General features: G+C 41.2%; 1 protein-coding gene across 3 annotated transcripts in view; it reads left to right on the top strand.

Annotated features, from left to right (window-relative positions):
* brwd1 (bromodomain and WD repeat domain containing 1) overlaps positions 1 to 21316 on the top strand; it is a 71012-nt gene that overhangs the window by 16007 nt on the left and 33689 nt on the right. For all 3 annotated transcript variants that reach the window (XM_033032467.1, XM_033032468.1, XM_033032469.1), the window contains 10 exons: positions 148 to 248; positions 2211 to 2281; positions 6083 to 6183; positions 6382 to 6422; positions 9509 to 9607; positions 10454 to 10604; positions 12980 to 13114; positions 18508 to 18636; positions 19250 to 19475; positions 19950 to 20132. In XM_033032467.1, the coding sequence (XP_032888358.1) occupies positions 148 to 248; positions 2211 to 2281; positions 6083 to 6183; positions 6382 to 6422; positions 9509 to 9607; positions 10454 to 10604; positions 12980 to 13114; positions 18508 to 18636; positions 19250 to 19475; positions 19950 to 20132 (1237 nt within the window). The remainder of the gene's footprint in view (positions 1 to 147; positions 249 to 2210; positions 2282 to 6082; positions 6184 to 6381; positions 6423 to 9508; positions 9608 to 10453; positions 10605 to 12979; positions 13115 to 18507; positions 18637 to 19249; positions 19476 to 19949; positions 20133 to 21316) is intronic.

Below are 21316 nucleotides of genomic sequence, written 5' to 3' on the forward strand. Positions count from 1 at the left end.
AATAATTTGTAAAAATCGGTATGTAAATACATACCTGTATTTCTTTTATCTTTACCTTAATGGTTAATTTCAGAAATTATTTTCTCAAATGTTCATCAGAATCTGATGTAAATATATATATTGATGCTGCTCTTGTCAATTTTCCAGTTTGGTCCAATGAGTAAAGGTTCAGTTCGATACATGGCTTCTACCGGGTCTGATGGGAGCGTTTGCTTTTGGCAGTGGGATCCAGATACGCTGAAGTTCAAGTAAGTTTTAATAAATATTAGTTGAATACCCAAGTAGGCTATTTTGTAACTGAGACGATCATAATTTTTGTTTGATAATTAGGTATATATACAAAAAGTAAATTTGCAATGTGTTGGCATCAGAATTCTGATCTGATTAAAAGATTGGATAAATATACATTTAAAATGATTATATTGCATTATTAACTTAAAAACAATGCATTTTTCATAGTGGGAAATGTGCTTTCAATACTTTTATGTCTTGTCAGAATTTGAAAGACTCAGTTGTGATTTTTAACTACATTTTGTGGAAACCCCCCCCCCCCCCATCTTTGTTTGCCATTCATATTTATTGCCGCGTGTAATATTTTTTTAAAAGAATGCAGTGACGGCAGAACTATTTAAAAGCTACAGTAAAATCTGTCAATCAGAATAACGATTGTGAATAGATAAAGGAAACTAAGATGATGAACAGTTTGTGTAATTCCATTTTGAAAATGATAGCATACTTGCCAGCTGGCAGCTTTGGAGTTGCAGCTGGTACATGGAGTAAATGTTATTTTCTTCCCAAATAATAAGTGTGAAATATTATTGTGCCGTATGTTTGGAAGCCTAACAATAGGGACGATAAAAGGATGTATGTGGGAATATGTACTGTCAATGGATATGATTATTTGAGATTCGATTTAGTGCAAAATTATTTTCTGAATTGGTTACGTTGCAGAACCAAAGTATTGCATATTTGCTGGTAAAGTGACATAGTGACATTTTAGTGAAGAAGGGTCCCGACCTGAAACGTCATCCATGCTCTTTCTCCAGAGATGCTGCTTGACCTGCTGAGTTATTCCAGCACTTTGTCTTTCTTTGGTATAAACCAGCATCTCACTCTATACTCATGACTGTGCAAACTCCATCATCAAGTTCGCCGACGACACTACTGTTGTGGGACGAATCACTGATGGTGATGAGTCAAAGTATAGAAGTGAGATCGACTGATTGACCAAATGGTGCCAGCACAACAACCTGGCTCTCAACACCAGCAAAACCAAGGAACTGATTGTGGACTTTGGAAGGGGTAGGATAGGGATCCACAATCCCGTTTATATCAACGTGGTGGATGGTGGAAAGGATCAGAAACTTAAATTTCCTGGGCGTGCATATTTCCGAAGATCTTTCCTGGTCCCAGCAGGAGAAAACACTGAGAAGATTACAGAGAAGATTACGGGGAGTCTGTATGTCAAGGAGGGCTCTCTCAAACTTCTACAGGTGCACAGCAGAGAGCATATTGACTGGCTGCATCGTGGCTTAGTTCGGCAACTTGAACGTCCATCATCAGCTCTGACCTCCCCACCTTCGAAGGGATCTATCGCAGTCGCTGCCTCAAAAAGGCTGCCAACATCATCAAAGACCCACACCATCCTGGCCACACACTCATCTCTCCGTTGCCATCTCTGTTAAAATGTATTCTGTGTGTTCTTTGGCTTTTTATTGGTATGACTGTATGGCAAATCAAATTCCTCGTACATTGCAAAACATATTTGGCTAATAAAGTATGATTATGATTATGATGTAGCTGAAGATGTATGGGGCTGTTATTTTGCTGTAGTGCCTGAGACGGATGATAAGTCATCAATCGCCACATCTACCTGATTTTCCAATATGTGTTCTATTCAAAACTTGTCTTATTTGAGCACCACTAGCACTATAAATATCCAAGATTGTGATAATAGTGCAAGTTTTGATGTTCTTACTTGGACTTAGCTAGCGCACTCAAAAAATAAGATTAAATGGCTGAAATGTAAATTCCTAAGAAGGCACTAGAGTTAAAGCAATAGATAAGACTAATAATTTAGGTCTTGATTATGTTATAATGCATGTAATTTACCTATTATCTGAAAAATAAAGAAAGAATGGTCAATGAGTAGTTTAAATGAAAATCTTTTTTAATCTTGCGTATATTTACGATTATCCCCTTTTAATAAGGAATCAGCCATTGAAGTTTACTGAGCGGTCCAGACCAGGTTCTCCAATGATTTGTTCCTCATTTAGTGTTGGTAAGTGATTGAAACAGTCTTCATATTTAATTTTTGTTAAGTTTGAAAATAGAGATGCTACTGACACCAGATATTGCCTGGAATGTAGATCTGTAGTTATCAGGAGAATTTGGATAGGCTGTGTTCACTGGAACATAGGATATTGACTCTATAAAGGTTTATGCAGTTGATAGGATAGATGGCATGGAAATCTAGATTTGAGGGCACAGTTTAAGGTGAGAGGGGAGAACTTTAAAGGAGGTCTGAAGTAAGTTTTCTTTTACACATAGTGTGGTGGGTTATCTGGAATGAGCTACCAGAGGAGATGGTAGAGGTAGATACAATTAAATTGTTAAGGCATTGGATACTTGGACTGGAAGTACAAAGAGGGATATGAGCCTAATGCAGTTAGTTTTAGATATAGAGATACATAGAAACATAGAAATTAGGTGCAGGAGTAGGCCATTCAGCCCTTTGAGCCTGCACCACCATTCAATATGATCATGGCTGATCATCCAACTCAGTATCCCATACCTCCCTTCTCTCCATACCCCCTGATCCTTTTAGCCACAAGGGCCACATCTAACTCCCTCTTAAATATAGCTAATGAACTGGCCTCAACTACCTTCTGTGGCAGAGAATTCCAGAGATTCACCACTCTCTGTGTGAAAAATGTTTTTCTCATCTCGGTCCTAAAAGATTTCCCCCTTATCCTTAAACTGTGACCCCTTGTTCGGGACTTCCCCAACATCGGGAACAATCCTCCTGCATCTAGCCTGTCCAACCCCTTAAGAATTTTGTAAGTTTCTATAAGATCCCCCCTCAATCTTCTAAATTCTAACGAGTACAATACATCGTTGAAACAGGCCCTTTTGCCCATCGAGGTCGCAACGACTATCGATCACCTGACACACTAGTCTTCGTTATTCCACTTTTGCATCCTACACATTAGGGGCAATTTACAGTAGCCAATTAACCTACAAACCCGAATGTCTTTGGAATGAGGGAGGAAATTAGAGCATTCGTAGGAAACCCACGCGGTCACAGGGAGAACATACAAACTCTGCACAAATGGTACTAACGTATGTAGGTGTTACAGTTGGCACAAAGGCAAAATGACCTTGTTGCCTCATTCTATGATTCTATTTGAACTGTGGGAATAGAAGTTAGTTACATTCATACAGAGGACATTTTTTTTTTTTTTAACTATTGTTCAGTTCTATGATGGTAAAATGGGTCTGCAGATTTGGAGTTACTGATTAGGAGTCCTGCGAAGGTTGTTTTAGGTAATGCAGATTTCTTGGAGAGCCAATTAATAGCCCAGAAAACTTCTGGAGAAAGGAATGTCTGAGGGGGATGGATACATTTTAGGAAATATGCAATAAAAATAATTAAGTTAAATGTGTGTTTTACTTTTTGCGTGATGCGTTTTTAGTAGCATTAATAATTTTACATTTTAATTAAATTTCAGTTAATGTTTTGGTAGTGTGATTTTTCAAGTCAAGTTCAATTTATTGTCATGCAGAAGGACAATGAAAATATTGCTTGTGGCCGCATCACATGCACATAGACTCTGATAATACACAAAAAGTAGTTTAAGTCCAGGATCTTTTATTATAAAGTTAATAATTTCTTGATTCAAAATATATATAGTGAACTGAGATGACTTGGGCATTCAATCCTGGATCTATACATCTACACAGAAGTTGCAGATAATTTTGCTAGCATGTTTATTAACCAACACTCTTCTTTGGGTTAAACGGCAGAATTTTGTCTTCTCAATGTGGGTCCTGTTTGATGGCTGATACAGCATAATTGAGACAGATTCATGACTTGCTGGTGCCACGCAATAACTATATCTGTTTTCTTGACATGTGCATCCAGTGTGTCTTCATATTTCTTCCAACCATCACAGAATCACTGTGGGTGAGCTGGGAATAAAGGCTTACAGTTTTATTTTTTGATTTAGTTTTAGAGATACAGTGCGGAAACAGGTCCTTCGGTCCACCGAGTCCGCACCGGCCAGCGATCCCTGCACATTAACTCTATCCTACACACACTAGGGACAATTTACACATACACCAAGCCAATCAACCTACATACTTGTACGTCTTTGGAGTGTGGGAGGAAACCGAAGATCTCGGAGAAACACACACGGTCACGCGGAGAACGTACAAACTCCATACAGACAGCACCCGTAGTCGGGATCGAACCTGGTTCTCCGGCACTGCAAGTGCTGTAAGGCAGCAACTCTACCGGTGCGCCACAGTGGTTGCAGTATTTGAAATGATGAGAAACTGGCTTCCCACACAATGTTGTGTCTAATGGAGTTATTGCATGAAATTCATTGCCTTATTGTTGATGACATTGCTTTCAAGGAGTATGCTGACATCAGTGTGTGGATCTTTACATTTGATGTAAAGGGTCAAACTCTTGTCGTATAGCTGTTAGGTTACCCAGTTTTATATCCACAGGGATGTGATGACTTGAATATTACATTGTAGCCCTGGATATTGATGTCCTTTACTTATGATTGATGAAAATGAATAGGAGCAGCAGTTTTTTGGAAAATAGTACTTCGACACTGGATCCTTTGCCGAATATCTTTTGCAAGTCATTGTCAGTCTGTGCGAATTGTCATTGGACTACTAAAGATTGATAACATTTGTAAAGAAAAATATGCTGGAAATGCTTGGGTCTGGCGACCTGTGTGGAGAGAGATGTAGTTTACATTTCGGGGTGATTCGTCAGTGCTGCAGCTTCTCGCTTTGGGTGTTTTTTTCCTAGTTGTATACTATCTTTTGTCCATTAGAACTGCTCTCTTTTTGTGGTTTCGTCTGTGGAAGTAGAGATTGCAATGGATGAGGCAATCCAACTAGAAACGGGTAAGACAATGTCGCTGAAGAGCATCCGTTCTAGCTCTTTTCCAATGCAGGGTAAGCAGAGGGGATCCTGAAAAATACAGCTCTACGCTGTGGCGGCTCCTCTGAAGCTGGACCTATGATTCTATGTGTTTGACAACCATTTAACTGCTGCGTCATGCAAGCACATTTGTGGCTAAGATTGCAGGTTTTATCAGGCGGCTTTTTGTCATCACTAGTCCATTAAAATAGGGCTTGGAATGTGAGAATTTAATTTGTGGAAGAATCCTGAATGTGATTTAATTTAATGTGGGGCAGTTGGTTTGCATGGATTTACCTCATGATCTTGATAAGTGAGAGTTATAGAGTTCAGTGGCAGTGATGGACCCAGAAGTGGTCACGAAACCCCAAAACTGCAAATACCATTTATTCCTTGCTGACTCCAGGAGACGTGTGGGGTTTTCGGAGTTGAATAAGAATTTGATTTACTTCGAGATTTTTTGTCTTCAAGATGATAAGATGTATTGGTACACACAGAGACACCAACCCTGCACTTTGGGATATTCAATCCTTTACTGGTAGTGGAATAGCTTAGTGGGATGGGCTATATCTTTTTAACCAGTTCATTCAACATTTTCACCCTTTTGAAAATAAGGGGGAAACTTCCCTGGATTATCAGAGTCAAGATGGTGGGGTTGAATGAGTTATAATAGTTTAAAATTCTCATCATAATGTGGGCTATGAAGGCAGTAATGTGGTTAATGGTAACGGAATACTGCATCCCAGGGCTTTGACCACAAATTTGAGAAACTGAATTACTGAAAGTTTAAGATTTATTGTACCTGGATTTTCAGTGCTTCTAAATAGTGTCTATAGTTCTGATTTACAATTGTGGTTTATAATCAGAAATATGTTTTTGTTTGTAGTTTGTTGTTCTAATAACATTTTTTTTTGTCAAAAGGTGGCATGTTTCTAGCAGCAGGCAGCAGTGATCATGTGATCCGTATATATTATCTGGGATCTGGAACCCCTGAGAAGATTTCAGAATTAGAATCTCACATGGTAAACAAGTTCTTGGAACTTTGAAACATTTAATTGAACTTCTGATTATTGTTTATGATTCATTTAAAATAAATGTATTTATCTACTAGTATTCAAAAATGGTGAGATTGCTTCCAGAGCAAATATTAGTTATGAATAAGCCATCAAATATTTTGTGTTTGATTTATTAAATATTTACATTTATTTTCACAATTTCAGGATAAAGTAGACAGTATTCAGTTCTCCAACAATGGTGATAGGTAAATATTTTATATACTGTTATTGTAAATTGTTATCAATAATGTAGTAACTTTACAGTTTTATTATTTAACTTTTTATAATGCTGCCTGGTGATAGCCAGACATTTGATGTATTGCTTATTAAGTTAGATTACCGTTACAAAATTGTTTTAAAATAATACACCATATCTGCTACCTAACTATGTCCAGCTAGTTCTTGATTGTTTTAATAAGATAATTTTACCTTTGTAAATTCAAGTAGTTTTATGAAGGCAAATTTTATTTTCCAAATCTGGTTATTTATCCTATGTAATCTTGAAACAATGCAAGCTAAAGGTGAAGTAGTCCCTGTAAAGGCCTTAAGATTTATTTTGTATCACTTTTTAATAGAATGGATATATACAATTTAAGAAAATCCTTTGTGCATAAAATGGTATATTGTAAACAAATTAATAACTTTTAAAGTAATTGTACTCTTGATTTAAGGTGCAATTCAAACAGGCACTAACTCCACAGTTATATAATGTACTACAGGTGCACAACCTTTTATCCGAAAGCCTTGGGACCAGACACTTTTCGTAATTCAGAATTTTTCGGCTTTCGGAATGGAAGATTTTTAGCGTAGATTTTAACGGCAGGCTCAGTGGTAGAGTGCTCGGCTCATATCCGCAAGGTCGCGAGTTTGCGCCTCGATCCCGGCAGTTACTCGATCGCGAGTTTGAGTCTTCAATGTAGTTTTTTCTTGCAGAATAGGAGAGAATAGGGAGGGTTAGGCTGGGATCATTCTCTGCGAGATGATCTTAGTGCGCGAGACAAGTGTAGGAGAGGTGTACTGACTGTGTGGGCAGAACTTTGGAAGTGATTGCCCACCATTCTCAAAAGCCGCTGTGTCTCCCTGTCCCTCCAACTCCAGAGGAATCCGCTCCCCGATGGGCCGCTACGGCGACAAGTGGCAGTTCGCCCACAGCCCGAGCTGCGCCACCCCAAGAACAAGACGTACCTTGCACACCATCAGCTTCTGCCCATACGGGGAGCGTGTTCCTCTGGAGTTGGAGCGGGGCTGGGCTGGAGTTGCTGATCTGGGATCTCCGCCAGTGCCGGATTTACGTATAAGCTAAACAAGCTATAGCTTAGGGCCCCCACTTTCTAGGGGGCCCCCCGAAAAAATTGATGGGCCTCGAGGTCTAGGGGGGCCTCCGGCCAAGGCAGAACACCTACCGTTCAACTCTGGGCGGACCCCCTCTCTATCTCTCTCTCTCCATCTCCCCCCGCTATCCGTGTCCGGGCCGCCGGGCTCCGCTCGCTCCTCATCCGCCGGCACAGCAGGCCGCCTTGCACATGCGCACAACTACGGCCAGCACATCATCGGCCGCCCTGCGCATGCGCACTGCAACGGCAACTGGTCGGTGCTGGGCACTTTCTCCCTCGCTTTGAATTGTGGGAGATTTGGCCGCCATGGCTGTCCGGTCGTTGGGGGCCTCACAAGTGGAACAGCTTAGGGCCTCTCTTCATCTAAATCCGGCACTGATCTCCGTGCTTGCAGTGGGCCTGGGGGTCGGTGTCCCGATGAGGGGGCGCAGCTCGGGCTGTGGGCGAACTGCCACTTGTCGCCGTAGCGGCCCATCGGGGAGCGGCTTCTGGTGGTCCTGACGTCTCTCAGCTCCTGTCCAGGGGGGTGGCCGGAGACGTCAGGACCAACATGAACCCGCTCCCCGATGGGCCGCTACAGCGACAAGTGGCAGTTCGCCCACAGCCCGAGCTGCGCCCCCTCATCCGCAACCCGGGTTCCTCTGGAGTTGGAGCGGGGCTGGGCTAGAGTTGCTGCTGGCTGTGAGTCTCTGGGATCTCCGTGCTTGCAGTCGGTGTCCCGTTGGTCCTGACGTCTCCGGTCACCCCCCTGGACTGGAGCTGAGACTGGGAACTGTACCGCCCTTGCCCCCTCCCTCTGCAACTGCAAACAACCCCACAGTTCCCAGTCTCAGCTCCTGTACAGAGGGGTGGTCGGAGACGTCACAGCCCGAGCTGCGCCCCCTCATCCGCAACCCCAAGACCAAGACGTACCTTGTACACCATCAGCTTCTGTCCCTACGGGGAGCGTGTTCCATGGAGTTGGAACGGGGCTGGGCTGCTGCTGGCTGTGGGTCTCTGTGATATCCGTGCTTGCAGTGGGCCTGGGGGTCGGTGTCCCGTTGGTCCTGACGTCTCCGGTGACTGGCACTGACCTGCTGGCATCGCCGACGTGAAGACAGTGCAAAGCCCCCGCGCCGGTGCAATGGGCGGGGAGCTGGAGAGGGGAGGGAAGGGGTCACACACATGGCCGGGAAGCAGAGGGGTGTAGGTGGGGTGAAACTGAAGGGAGCGACAATCTGCTGCTGCCTGCCCGCTGAGTTAAAAAGTTCCCACGCAAGACTCACGATACACTGTGTATCGTAAGTCTACTGTGGGAACTTTTTAACTCAGCGGGCAGGCAGCAGCAGATTGTCAATTATTAACCCTCCCGCGCAATATACCCTCACCTTCTCTTTTATGAATGGGGATTTAGTTCCCCTTTCTTCGAGGACCGACCGGAGGTTCCGCTGTCACCTCTGTGGGCCGCCCTCGGTGAACGTCTTCAAGGACCTTTCTTCAAGGACCGAAAAAATGTCCGCTATTCGGAGCTTTTCGTTATTTGGAACTTCGGATAAAAGGTTGTGCACCTGTATTATTCAAAATTAATTAACATGATTTTTACCTAAAGTATATATTTCACCATTAAATAAATCATTTATTAACTTGGACATTAATTCCACCATTCTTCATATCTCAGTTCAAATGTTAATTTGTCATGTGCACTGGATATGAAACGGAACAATAAAATTCTTACTTGCTGCAGCTACAGGCAAGAAACATTCTACAGGAAATTTTTAAAAAGTAACTATTTCTCTTCAGTTTTCTACAAAACATGTTCTTCCTTTGTTTGGATTTTGTTTACTCTCTGTAATTAGTAGTCCAAATTAGTTTAACTTTCGACGGATTTTATTAAACTTTTTAAAAGCAGAAATCTAATCTCTAGAGCATCAACACCTACAGGATGAATCTGTTGGTAATGTTTATTTTTTATTAATTAGATTGGTCAGTGGTAGCAGAGATGGAACAGCACGGATCTGGCGTTACCAGTACCAGGAGTGGAAAAGTATCTTGCTGGATATGAGTGCCAAATTGCCAGGGTAAGATTTAGGATTCTCAGATATCTTAGTCTTGTGTTGTCGTACGTGAGCATCTCTACAATTGGCTGTAAAGGACTTGACTGCAGGTGTATTAAGATTCAGAGTGGTTGTGCACTTTTTGTGCAACTTTGTTTTCCACAGCTATGTTGTGAATGTTCTTTTATCCCCGCACAGGGGCATTTCACTGATACTGTTGATGAAGGTTTGAAGGGGTTTAATATTTGACATTCGATGCTGCACAAATATAAATATGCATAGACTGAAAGAAACACATTCAAATTATTTTTCTGACAAATGAGCAATCTAAATCCCGGGTCTCTGGCGCTGCAAGCGCTGTTGAATTGCCACTGGACCGTCCCCTCCCGAGTGTCCCATCCCTGTCCGGAGGCAGCCGGAGATGTCCGGCGTGACCCTGGACTCACGGGTCACCGGCCCCAGGCTTACAGCCAGCGCGGAGAAGAAGCACTAACTCCAGCTCAACTGCCTGTCCCGCCGGGTTAACTGACAGCCCTGGACTGACGGGATACCGGCCCAGAGCAGTGGCGGCCCCAGGCGCACAGCCAGCGTGGTTCGTTAGTCCAGGGCTGTCGGTTAACCCAGCAGGACAGGCAGAGTTGAGCTGGAGTTAGCGCTTCTTCTCCGTGCTTGCAAATCTATTGTGTGCACCTTAAGGAAGTTTAGGAAATGGATAATGGTGATCAGAAACTGAAAAGAGTGTAGTTGGAGAAAATTCTTCTTTCCCCTGAATGTCATAGTTTTACATTGTAATTTTTTCTTGCTTTTTCAGTCATTTGTTTCTTGCCAGTACAAAACACTTTCTCTGTGTAATTATTGTCTTTTTAACAGTGACACTAGTCCAGGAGATGATAAGATCACAAAACTTAAAGTAACAATGGTAGCATGGGACCGTCACGACAATACTGTAATCACTGCTGTGAACAACCATACTTTAAAGGTGTGGAATTCCTATACTGGGCAATTACTGCATATCCTAATGGTAAGTGCTAGCCAGATTATATTTAAAGATTAACACGTTGCAAAGTTGACCAGTGCAAATAATTTAATGCTATTGTGCATGAATTGCTGTATTTTGATTGTTGTGAAAGACTAGCAATTAAATTGTTTTTCATAGATTGCTCTATCTCAAGTTTTGCATTTGAGTTTAAATTCTGGTACATTGAGTAAAAATACAAATACAAAGTCTGCTGATTGGCAGATTGTCAATAAGTATAATACATAGATCTAGGTTGTATTACCCATGAAAACTTGAATATCTTAATAAATGATGTGGGAACATTTATCCAAACTTCCATTGATAAAGCCCAATTGAATGCTGTCATAGTTTGCATGAAATGTGTTTCATCGTATACTATAAATGAAATGGTAAGGATTTTTTTATACATACTGTCTCTTTGCTTGTTTCTTTTGCTCACTTAATTCCTAAATTCAATTCCCTTCCTGGATTCTAGGACCTCAACATACTGTTTAGCAGTGTGAGACGCATAACAAATTCTGATGCAAGCAAGATTGTATGCTTGTTTTTTAATTACTTAGAAATCTACGTGTTGATTCAGTTGCGCTAATATCACTTTGGAGCATGATTTTCGCAATGCTTATCCTCCTTTATATTAATACCTGTACCACAATTAAGTAAGTAAGTTTATTGGCCAAGTATTCACATACAAGGAATTTGCCTTGGTGCTCTGCCCATTATTCATGGAGCTGCCAAATTGAACACAGTACAAAATATTACATTTCATCTGAACTGTTTCAGCAACAGCTGAGAGATTGTACTTTTTTGATTCAGAATTTTGAGGGTTCCAGCCTTTTTTGTGACAGTTGAGGACTGTGCTGACTGTAAGGCTTGCTTTCAATTCTGAGGAAATACCACACAATTTCTATGTGTGCCAGGGTTGATTTTAAATTTGTTAAATACAATTTGGTGCTTTACATGTAACTTCAGGATATTTTGATGCGACTTTCCTGTGCGATTCTGTAAAGGGTAAAGACGAGGTGGAGTGCAGGAGGGAGATTGATAATCTGATTGAATAATGCTGGAACAACAATCTTGTTTTCAACATTTGCAAGGCCAAAAAGCTAATTGTTGACCAGGAGAGGAAAGTCAAGGATCCTTCAACCTCTTCATCAACTGGTTGGTGGTGGAGAGAACCAACAACTTCAGGCTCTGTGGTGTGCAAACTGAAGATCTCTCTTGGGTCCAGAAAAATGTTCATTGCAACAACTTCCTTAGAAGATTGGGGAGATTTGATATGTTGTTAAATAATCTATTGAGCTTCTTCAAGTGTACAGAGGAGAACATGCTAACTGGTTTTATCATGACCTGGTTCAGTAACTTGAATGCTCAGGAACCTAGGAGGATGCAGAAAGTAGTGGACATCATCCGGTCTAACATGGGTGTTGATCTCCCTGCCTTTCAAAGGGATCAACTAAAAGCCCTGCCACAAAAAGATAGCTAATATCAAGAAGATCCACACCACCCTGACAGCACTCTAAACTCACTGCTACCACTGGGAAGAAGGCACACGAGTTTGAGAACTGACCTCCACATTCAAGAACAGTCTCCCATCAACCACCAGGATCCTAAAGCATTCTGATCAGCCTTACTTCAACAACGATCTAGTATGGACTTTGGTTTGGTTGAAATACATTTTGGTCTGGCTACTGAGCATTATTGGTGATTTATTGTATTAATGTATCTGTAAAGCTGCAGCAAGTCAGAATTTGCTGACTCTATTTTTAACATGCGGCATCTCGACGGTATTTGACATGATGAAAATCTGGAGCCTAAGTTGAATACGGGCTGAAATCCTGTTGCTTCCAGTCTTGGAAGGACATTCTTAAATTGAGAGAGAGCAGCGTAGGTTCACGAGGTTAATTCCCGTGATGGCGGGACTGTCATATGATGAAAGAATGGAGCGACTGGGCTTGTATTCACTGGAATTTAGAAGGGCGAGAGGGGATCTTATAGCAACATATACATTTTTTAAGGGATTGGACACGCTAGATGCAGGAAACATGCTCCCGATGTTGGGGGAGTCCAGAACCATGGGCCATAGTTTAAGAATAAGGGGTAGGCCATTTAGAACTGAGATGACGTAAAACTTTTTCACCCAGAGACATTTGACCAGAGGACCTCTACAGCTGGCCCCCGCAGCAATCCTCCCCTCACACTATCACTGATATATTTGTTTATCCATGTCCCTATCTTTCATGCAACTTAACTAACATTATTTTGCCTTACCCAGCTCTTAAACTTTACTCTCTTTTCTATACTCATTTCCGGTATTTTCTGTTCTATTTTAGAGTTTGAGCACCTGCGGTATTTGTTATTTCTCGTTCATTATTCTTTAGGGTCATGAAGACGAAGTGTTCGTTTTGGAACCACATCCGTTTGACTCGAGAATAATTTTGTCTGCTGGCCATGATGGAAATATCTTTATTTGGGATATTACAAAAGGAACAAAATCTCACCATTACTTTAACATGGTAAGTGCTCTAAACTGATAAGTTGATATGAACAACATTTGCTATTGGTTAAATAGCAAAAACGTAATATGCATGAAGCCAAAGCAGAACAAATGGGAAGAACAAATGAAAACATAGAAAATAGGTGCAGGAGTAGGCCATTCGGCTGAAAAAGCTACTTTCTTAACTACTAAACCAGGTTCGCTTCTTAATAAACAGACACCACACAAACTGTTTGGTAGACCAGTTCACAACTTTACTTATTATCGGCCGATGGAAGGGAGGGAGAACTCCAGTCAAGTGACCATTACAGACACTTGACCGTCCTCCGTTCACCTCACTGAACAACAGAATTACATTGTCTTAAATAGGGTTTTTTTGACCCCTTAGCACATTTCACAGACATTAGTCATGGTCAGAGGTACAGGAAAAGGTTTCCACAGAATGCATCACATCAAAGGCCTTTTGTTTACATGTTACAAGATAACATTGGCCATTTGGTTTACGACATTTTATCTTTCCACTTCCCTGTTCCTCTCTCGTCCTTCATAAACATTGGCTATTTGGATAATGCCATTTTATCTTCACAGAGATCACCCTAGCTCTTTCGCTGCTTTCTCGCTGTCATTTGGTCCCTCATAAACATTGGCCATTTGGTTTATGGCATCTTACTTCAAAGATGTGACTAGCTCTTTCTCTCTGCTTGTCCCTTGGGAGACAATGTTATAGGATTTATTATCCCACACACCCGCAACCTGAGGCAAGCCTAATTTGAGACTAAATATAAGCTGTAAGCTAGCCCAGAAACCTATTTTAATATCTTCTTATATTTTAACTAAAATTCAGCTTCATCACGGCCCTTCGAGCCTTCACCGCCATTCAATATGATCATGGCTGATCATCCAACTCAGTATCCTGTACCTGCCTTCTCTCCATACCCCCTGATCCCTTTAGCCACAAGGGCCACATCTAACTCCCTCTTAAATATAGCCAATGAACTGGCCTCAACTACCTTCTGTGGAAGAGAATTCCAGAGATTCACCACTCTCTGTGTGAAAAATGTTTTCCTCATCTCGGTCCTAAAAGATTTCTCCCTTATCCTTAAACTGTGACCCCTTGTTCTGGACTTCCCCAACATCGGGAACAATCTTCCTGCATCTAGCCTGTCCAACCCCTTAAGAATTTTGTAAGTTTCTATAAGATCCCCCCTCAATCTTCTAAATTCTAGCGAGTACAAACCGTCTATCCAGTCTTTCTTCATATGAAAGTCCTAACATCCCAGGAATCAGTGTGGTGAACCTTCTCTGTACTCCCTCTATGGCAAGAATGTCCTTCCTCAGATTAGGAGACCAAAACTGTACGCAATATTCCAGGTGTGGTCTCACCAAGACCCTGTATAACTGCAGTAGAACCTCCCTGCTCCTATACTCAAATCCTTTTGCTATGAATGCTAACATACCATTCGCCTTCTTCACTGCCTGCTGCATGTACATGCCTACTTTTAATGACTGGTGTACCATGACACCCAGGTCTCGTTGCATCTCCCCCTTTCCTAATCGGCCACCATTCAGATAACAGTCTACTTTCCTATTTTTGCCACCAAAGTGGATAACCTCACATTTATCCACATTATACTGCACCTGCCATGCATTTGCCCACTCACCCAGCCTATCCAAGTCACCTTGCAGCCTCCTAGCATCCTCCACACAGCTAACACTGCCCCCCAGCTTCGTGTCATTCGCAAATTTGGAGATGTTGCATTCAATTCCCTCGTCCAAATCATTAATATATATCGTAAATAGCTGGGGTCCCAGCACTGAGCCTTGCGGTACTCCACTAGTCACTGCCTGCCATTGTGAAAAGGACCCGTTTACTCCTACTCTTTGCTTCCTGTCTGCCAGCCAGTTCTCTATCCACATCAATACTGAACCCCCAATACCATGTGCTTTAAGTTTGTATACTAATCTCTTATGTGGGACCTTGTCGAAAGCCTTCTGAAAGTCCAGATATAACACATCCAATGGTTCTCCCTTATCCACTCTACTAGTTACATCCTCGAAAAATTCTATAAGATTCGACAGACATGATTTACCTTTCATAAATCCATGCTGACATCCAATGATTTCACCACTTTCCAAATGTGCTGCTATCCCATCTTTAATAACTGATTCTAGCAGTTTCCCCACTACCGACGTTAGACTAACTGGTCTGTAATTCCCCGTTTTCTCTCTCCCTCCCTTTTTAAAAAGTGGGGTTACATTAGCTACCCTCCAATCCTTAGGAACTACTCCAGAATCTAAAGAGTTTTGAAAAATTATCACTAATGCATCCACTATTTCTGGGGCTACTTCCTTAAGTACTCTGGGATGCAGCCTATCTGGCCCTGGGGATTTATCGGCCTTTAATCCATTCAATTTACCTAACACCACTTCCCGGCTAACCTGGATTTCACTCAGTTCCTCCATCTCATTTGACCCCTGGTCCCCTGCTATTTCCGGCAGATTATTTATGTCTTCCTTAGTGAAGACAGAACCAAAGTAGTTATTCAATTGGTCTGCCATGTCCTTGTTCCCCATGATCAATTCACCTGTTTCTGACTGCAAGGGACCTACATTTGTTTTAACTAATCATTTTCTCTTCACATATCTATAAAAGCTTTTGCAGTCCGTTTTTATGCTCTCTGCCAGTTTTCTTTCATAATCTATTTTCCCTTTCCTAATTAAGCCCTTTGTCCTCCTCTGCTGGACTGAATTTCTCCCAGTCCTCTGGTAGGCTGCTTTTTCTGGCTAATTTGTACGCTTCATCTTTTGTTTTGATACAATCCCTGATTTCCCTTGTTATCCACGGATGCACTACCTTCCCTGATTTATTTTTTTGCCAAACTGGGATGAACAATTGTTGTAGTTCATCCATGCAGTCTTTAAGTGCCTTCCATTGCATATCCATCATCAACCCATTAAGAATTAATTGCCAGTCTATCTTGGCCAATTCACGTCTCATACCCTCAAAGTTACCTTTCTTTAAGTTCAGGACCCTTGTTTCTGAATTAACAATGTCACTCTCCATCCTAATGAAGAACTCAACCAAATTAGCCAGAAAAATCAACCACTCTTGCCCAAGGGGCCACGCACAACAAGACTGCTAACTAACCCTTCCTCATTACTCAAAAAAAAAAAAAAAAATTTAAAAAAATAAATAAATAAAATGTATTATTACTCAATACCCAATCTAGAATAGCCTGCTCTCTCGTTGGTTCCTCTACATGTTGGTCTAGAAAACTATCCCGCATACATTCCAAGAAATCCTCTTCCTCCGCACCCGTGCCAATTTGATTCACCCAATCTATATGTAGATTGAAGTCACCCATTATAACTGTTTTACCTTTGTTGCACGCATTTCTAATTTCCTGTTTTATGCCATCCCCAACTCCGCTACTACTGTTAGGTGGCCTGTACACAACTCCCACTAGCGTTTTCTGCCCCTTAGTGTTTCGCAGCTCTACCCATATCGATTCCACATCCTCCAAGCTAATGTCCTTCCTTTCTTTTGCGTTAATCTGCTCTCTAACCAGCAATGCTACCCCACCTCCTTTCTTTTCTGTCTATCCCTCCTGAATATTGAATATCCCTGGATGTTCAGCTCCCAGCCTTGGTCACCCTGGAGCCATGTCTCCGTGATCCCAACTATATCATAGTCATTAATAGCTATCTGCACATTCAACTCATCCACCTTATTACGAATGCTCCTTGCATTGAGACACAAAGCCTTCAGGCTTGTTTTTACAACACTCTTACCCCTTATACAATTATGTTGAAAAGTGGCCCTTTTTGATTTTTGCCCTGGATTTGTCTGCCTGCCACTTTTACTTTTCACCTTGCTACCTATTGCTTCTACCCTCATTTTACACTCCTCTGTCTCTCCGTTCACACATTTAAGAAACCCTTTTCCTTTAACTCCATCCTCAACTATCCCATTTGACACCCCACCCCCCTTATTCGGTTTAAAACCACCCGTGTAGCAGTGGCAAACCTGCCTGCCAGAATGCTGGTCTCCCACCTGTTAAGATGCAATCCGTCCCTTTTGTACAGTTCCCCCTTACTCCAAAACAGATCCCAGTGATCTAAGAATCTAAATCCCTACCCCGTGCACCAGTTCCTCAGCCACACATTCAGGTCCCGTATCTCCCTGTTCCTGCTTTCGCCAGCACAAGGAACTGGAAGCAAACCGGAGATAACAACCCTGGAGGTCCTGCTTTTCAGCATTTTTCCGACCTGCAAGGGTTAGAAAGTAGAGGGGAAAGCAATAAAACTGATAAATATACAAGTATCAGTCATTGGAAAATTTACATTTGTGCCATTGTATGTCGTAAGAGAAATATTTATTTGAACTTTTTCTTGCTCATTGGATATTCATGTTCTTCAGGAAACTTAAGGGGTCTTTTCTTGGGGCCTAGATGTTGACTCGCAGCAAAGTCAAAGATCCCAGGTCAAATTAAGCCATGCAGCCACCAGTGAATTTAGAATGAATTTACATGTGTGATATATTTGACAATGATTAGACTCACTTGGAGTATTTTATGCAGTTTTGATCATCACACTATAGCAAGGATACGATTGTGCTGCAGAAATTTCAGAGGAGATTTACTGGGATGTAGATTAAAAAAAATTGCTGGGGGTAAACAGTGGATCAAGCAGCATCCGAGGAGGCAAAATGATTGTCAGCGTTTCAGCTAGAGTCCTTGCATCACAATTTGTTTTGCATCAGATCATAGTATCTGTCGTCTCTTGTATCTCCAATTTTCTGTCACATCTTAGTGAATGGGGGTGCAAGCTGATTGGGAGACTGACTGGCATACACCTATTTCTTCTATCTGATGATCTCCATGATCTTAATCAATTTGTCTGTAAATTCTGGACTAAAACTAGACTTTCGAACATGCAGATCTTTTGTATACAGTACCCACTTAACACCTGATTTCATTCTTTCTCACAACTGACTTTCATGTTTTACTAGTAAAAATAGTTAATTTACTTTGTTTTGCCATATGTGCAGATTTTATTATTTTTAGCTTCTAATCATGGTTGTTCATTTATTTATCACTGTGAATTAGTCAGATCGTCTTTGCTTGGAATCCTTATCTTAATATTTCTAGAGTGAACCAAATAACTTGTTTTCACTACAACAAGCATTGAATCTGGAAAGTAGGAAATGTCTCTTTCATCAGTTTACTTTAATGCAGTAATCTTGAAAAATGTTAACTAAGTTTTGCTGATTTGTATTTGATTGTTCTTTGTTCAAGATTTTACATTGTACACTATGTTTAAGGCATCTTCTGTGCAACGTTGTGGGCGCTTTGCTTTGGATGCAATATATTTGGCATATTGGAATAGCTAAAATGTATGATCCAATTACAGATTGAAGGCCAAGGTCATGGTGCTGTATTTGACTGCAAGTTTTCTCCAGATGGCCAGCATTTTGCTTGCACTGACTCACATGGACATTTGCTTATATTTGGGTTTGGATGCAGTAAATTGTATGAAAGGGTAAGCATTTGTATTTATTTTGTGATCTTCCAAAAATGTGTTAATTTTACTCCTGCCGTTGTATTTACCAGTGGAATCAAAAGATGTAATAGAGTCATGGAAGCAGGCCATTTGGTCCAATTTGACCATGCCAACCAATGACCATCCTTCACCCAGCACTGCTCCATAACTTTCTACATTGTAGCAATTCAAGTGCTCCCTTGGACAATTCTTAAATGATCTCATTGACTTTGCTTCAACCATAGTCACAGGCATGCTTACGATGTACTTACCACTCTCTGATGCAGGAGGTCAAAATTTCATACAGAATGAAAATAGGCCTGATGGCCCAATTTGTCCATGCCGACCAAGATGTCCCATTTATGCCAGTCCCACCTGCCTGCACATTTGGTTTGTTGGATTTGCACTAGTGGGATGACAACTTAGGTAGCTATTGGCAAAGGTTATCAGAGGAAATTGAATGAAGAGTAGTCAAATTAAAATTGATTATTTCGATCTTGTGATAAAATTGCACTACTTGATATGGTAGGTTTGTTTTTACCAAGGCATCTTTTACGCTTCTTGATGTGGATAGAATTGGATATAAGTAAAGAAAAAATAATTTGTTTTGCAGATTCCGGAACAGATGTTTTTCCATACTGATTATCGGCCTTTAATTCGAGATGGGAACAATTTTGTCTTGGATGAACAGACTCAACAAGCTCCCCATCTCATGCCACCACCATTTCTTGTGGATGTGGATGGGAATCCTCATCGAACAGAAAATCAGCGATTAGTGCCAGGTCGTGAGAACTGTCAAGATGAACAGCTCATACCGCAGTTAGGATACGTGGCAACAAGTAAGTGGGTTAGTTTGTTATCAAAGTAAAATAATTCAGTACCACTTTTGTAAATCAAATAATAAAAAACACGACATTGCTTTTGTTGCATTTTCTAAACATTTAGCCGTAGTTTTGAACATGGTGCTTCCCGTTTTTTAGTTTAGTTTACTTTCGAGTTACAATGGGAAAACAGGCCCTTCACTGAGTCCGTGCCGACCAGCGACTAGTACACTAGTACTTTCTTGCACACACTAGGGACAATTTTTACAGTTATACAAAGCCAAAAAGCCTATAAAACCTCGCCGTCTTTGGAATGTGGGAGGAAAATGGAGATCCCGAGAAACCCACGCAGGTCACGGGGAGAACGTACAAACTTCGTTCTGACAGCACCTGTAATCAGGATCGAACCCGGGTCTCTGGCACTGTAAGGCAGCAACACTACCGCTGCGCTGACGTGCCGCCCTAATTTGTTGAATGTTGATGTTCTGATAGGTGATGGTGGTGTTGTTGAGCAAGTGATTGGGCAGCAGACAAATGAACAAGATGAACAGAACATGGAGCTCAGTATTCTGGATGGCATGATTCAAAATTTGCAACAGGAGCAAGACCAGCGGTTGGGATCTGAGCAAAGTGGATTGAATAGTCCACACCACAGAATTAGCATACCTGCAAGAGGTACAGATTTTATTTCTAAAGTAAATTATCTCCAAAAGGTGTTGTAAGTACAAAAGAACATCAGAAGTTAAATTGCCTTGTGATAGAGAATTTTAATTTTAAACATCAAAATTACTATGTTTCTCTGCAACACAGTAAAAAGGAATGTAATGATTTTTGAACACAATTTTATAAACTCCTTGGGTGCAAAAGAGAATAATAAGCCTTAATTTGTCTTCATATAATATTCCAAAATGAAGAACAAGTCACACCTTTCTTAAATGTAAATAAAATCCTGCTGAATCTTATCTGCATGACATATCCTTGCCTATTTGGGGGAAAAATAATGCCATCAAAACTTTGGAGATGTCGAGCTTTTGCCATTTTATCATTTTCCTTTGCTCACGGCTTTTTATTGAAAAAAAAAATCTCTTCAGCCCCATGCCAATTGCCAGGAATACTTGTCTCCACAGGTTATGCCAAGTTTATCAAGTCTTCGACTCATTGATTATCGTTTTCAGATTTTAACAAAAATGAACCCACCAACATGGATGTACTTTGCCATAACATTAGATTAGATTAGATTATTTAATGACCACACAGTCAAGCTGGTGGAATTCAGGTTCAGTACAGGATGTTACAAGGTAGGCTGATTCCCGTCAAACATAACATAAAACACAACATCATACAATATACAGTACACGCATGGGGAGGATATGTGCTGTTATCATAGTGTGTTCAGAATTCGGATTGCGTGTGGGTAAAAACTGTTTTTAAATCGAGATGTCTTGGCGGACAGTGAGCTGTAGCGCCTTCCTGATGGCAGCAGGTGGAAGATGTGGTGAGCTGGGTGGGAGGGATCAGAGATGATTTTCTTCACCCTTGACAGACCGTTTGTGATGGAGTGATTCTATTGATGGAAGGGGAGTGCTGATGATTTTGGATGCTTTGTTAACTATGCGTTGTAATTTATTACGGGAGTGAGTGTCTAAACTGCTGAACCAGACTGTAATTGATGAAGTGAGCATGCTTTGGATGATGGCTGTGTAGAATTTGATTAGGAGGTGTTTCCTTACTCTAAACTTCTTGAGCTGGCAGAGGAAGAAGAGTCTTTGGTTGGCTTTTTTGTAGATGTGATTTGAATTGATTTTCCATTTGAGGTTATTGCTTATGTGAGTGCCAAGAAATTTGAATGAGTCAGTGGT

Source organism: Amblyraja radiata, chromosome 14, assembly GCF_010909765.2.
Source record: "Amblyraja radiata isolate CabotCenter1 chromosome 14, sAmbRad1.1.pri, whole genome shotgun sequence".
In the NCBI taxonomy this organism is placed as follows: domain Eukaryota; kingdom Metazoa; phylum Chordata; class Chondrichthyes; order Rajiformes; family Rajidae; genus Amblyraja; species Amblyraja radiata.